General features: G+C 55.7%; 1 protein-coding gene across 1 annotated transcript; it reads left to right on the top strand.

Moving 5' to 3' along the window:
- Window positions 1–348: 348 nt before the first annotated feature.
- Window positions 349–873, top strand: ENH_00045400 (hypothetical protein; the record flags this gene model as incomplete). Its single annotated transcript, XM_013580963.1, has 1 exon — window positions 349–873. One exon carries the CDS (start codon window positions 349–351, stop codon window positions 871–873), a length of 525 nt encoding a protein of 174 aa, XP_013436417.1.
- Between the last annotated feature and the right edge of the window lie 130 nt (window positions 874–1,003).

Genomic DNA, 1,003 nt, shown 5'->3' with positions numbered 1-1,003 from the left:
GTTCCTGCAAAGAAGTCATTCACAGCAGCAGACACCGTGGAGCTCCTCGCAGACCGCCTTATCCGCTATCACGGTTTTCCAGAGGCGCTCATATCGGACCGCGACCCCCGCTTCCAGTCGGATCTTTGGAACCAACTCTGCCTCCGCTTTAACATCAAACGGTGCATGTCCTCGCCCTACCATCCCCAAAGCGACGGCCAGACTGAATGAGTGAACCGCACATTGGAGCAGATGCTTCGTACCTAGATCAAATCTGACGAACGCGAGTGGGAGCGTTTGCTTCCGGCCTTGGAACTTGCCTACAACACAACAAGTCATTCATCCACTGAGCTCTCTCCTTTAGAGGTCATGATTGGCGAGAACCCGTTGACGGCTGCGGACCTTGATATCGTAGGCGCGCTAGCTCCTACACTCACTCCCCCGATGACTAAGCTCTTCCGACAGCTCTGCGACAGAGCACAGAGTCACATCCTGAAAGCAAAATGGCAGCAGAAGTATTACGCAGACACGAAGCGCCGAGCAGTGGAGTATGCGGTGGGAGACAAGGTCTGGCTCAGCAGCAAGCACCTACCGCCTTTCAACAGCTGCCCTAAGTTCGAGCCCCGTTACCGTGGACCCTTCGAAGTCATCGAACGCATAGGAACTGTCGCTTACCGTCTCGCTCTGCCTCCCACTTATGAATGCCATGACGTTTTCCACGTTTCGCAGCTAGTTCCCCACCGCCCCCGCCCTCCCGCTTTGGTTTCCTCTGCAGCCGATGCTGCCTGGCCTCCTATCCACGATGCAGCAGGAAATCCCACAGCGGAATACGAAGTCGACTATATTATGGACCAACGCGGCTCTGGAGATGCAGCCCATTACCTCGTGAAGTGACGCCGGAACCCCTGAAGATCAAGCCACATGTGCCCATCGCTCGTATTGCGGAGGAGTTGGTTTCCCATCTCAAGGGAGACTGGAATGCCATTAGCGCCTGTCGCTACCGCACACATCATCCCCTTGCCAT

This window comes from Eimeria necatrix, genomic scaffold, assembly GCF_000499385.1.
Source record: "Eimeria necatrix Houghton genomic scaffold, Enh_scaff3408, whole genome shotgun sequence".
NCBI classification, from domain to species: Eukaryota; Apicomplexa; class Conoidasida; order Eucoccidiorida; family Eimeriidae; genus Eimeria; species Eimeria necatrix.
Note: the sequence above shows the minus strand (reverse complement) of the source record. Positions and strands in the feature narration are given on the sequence as shown.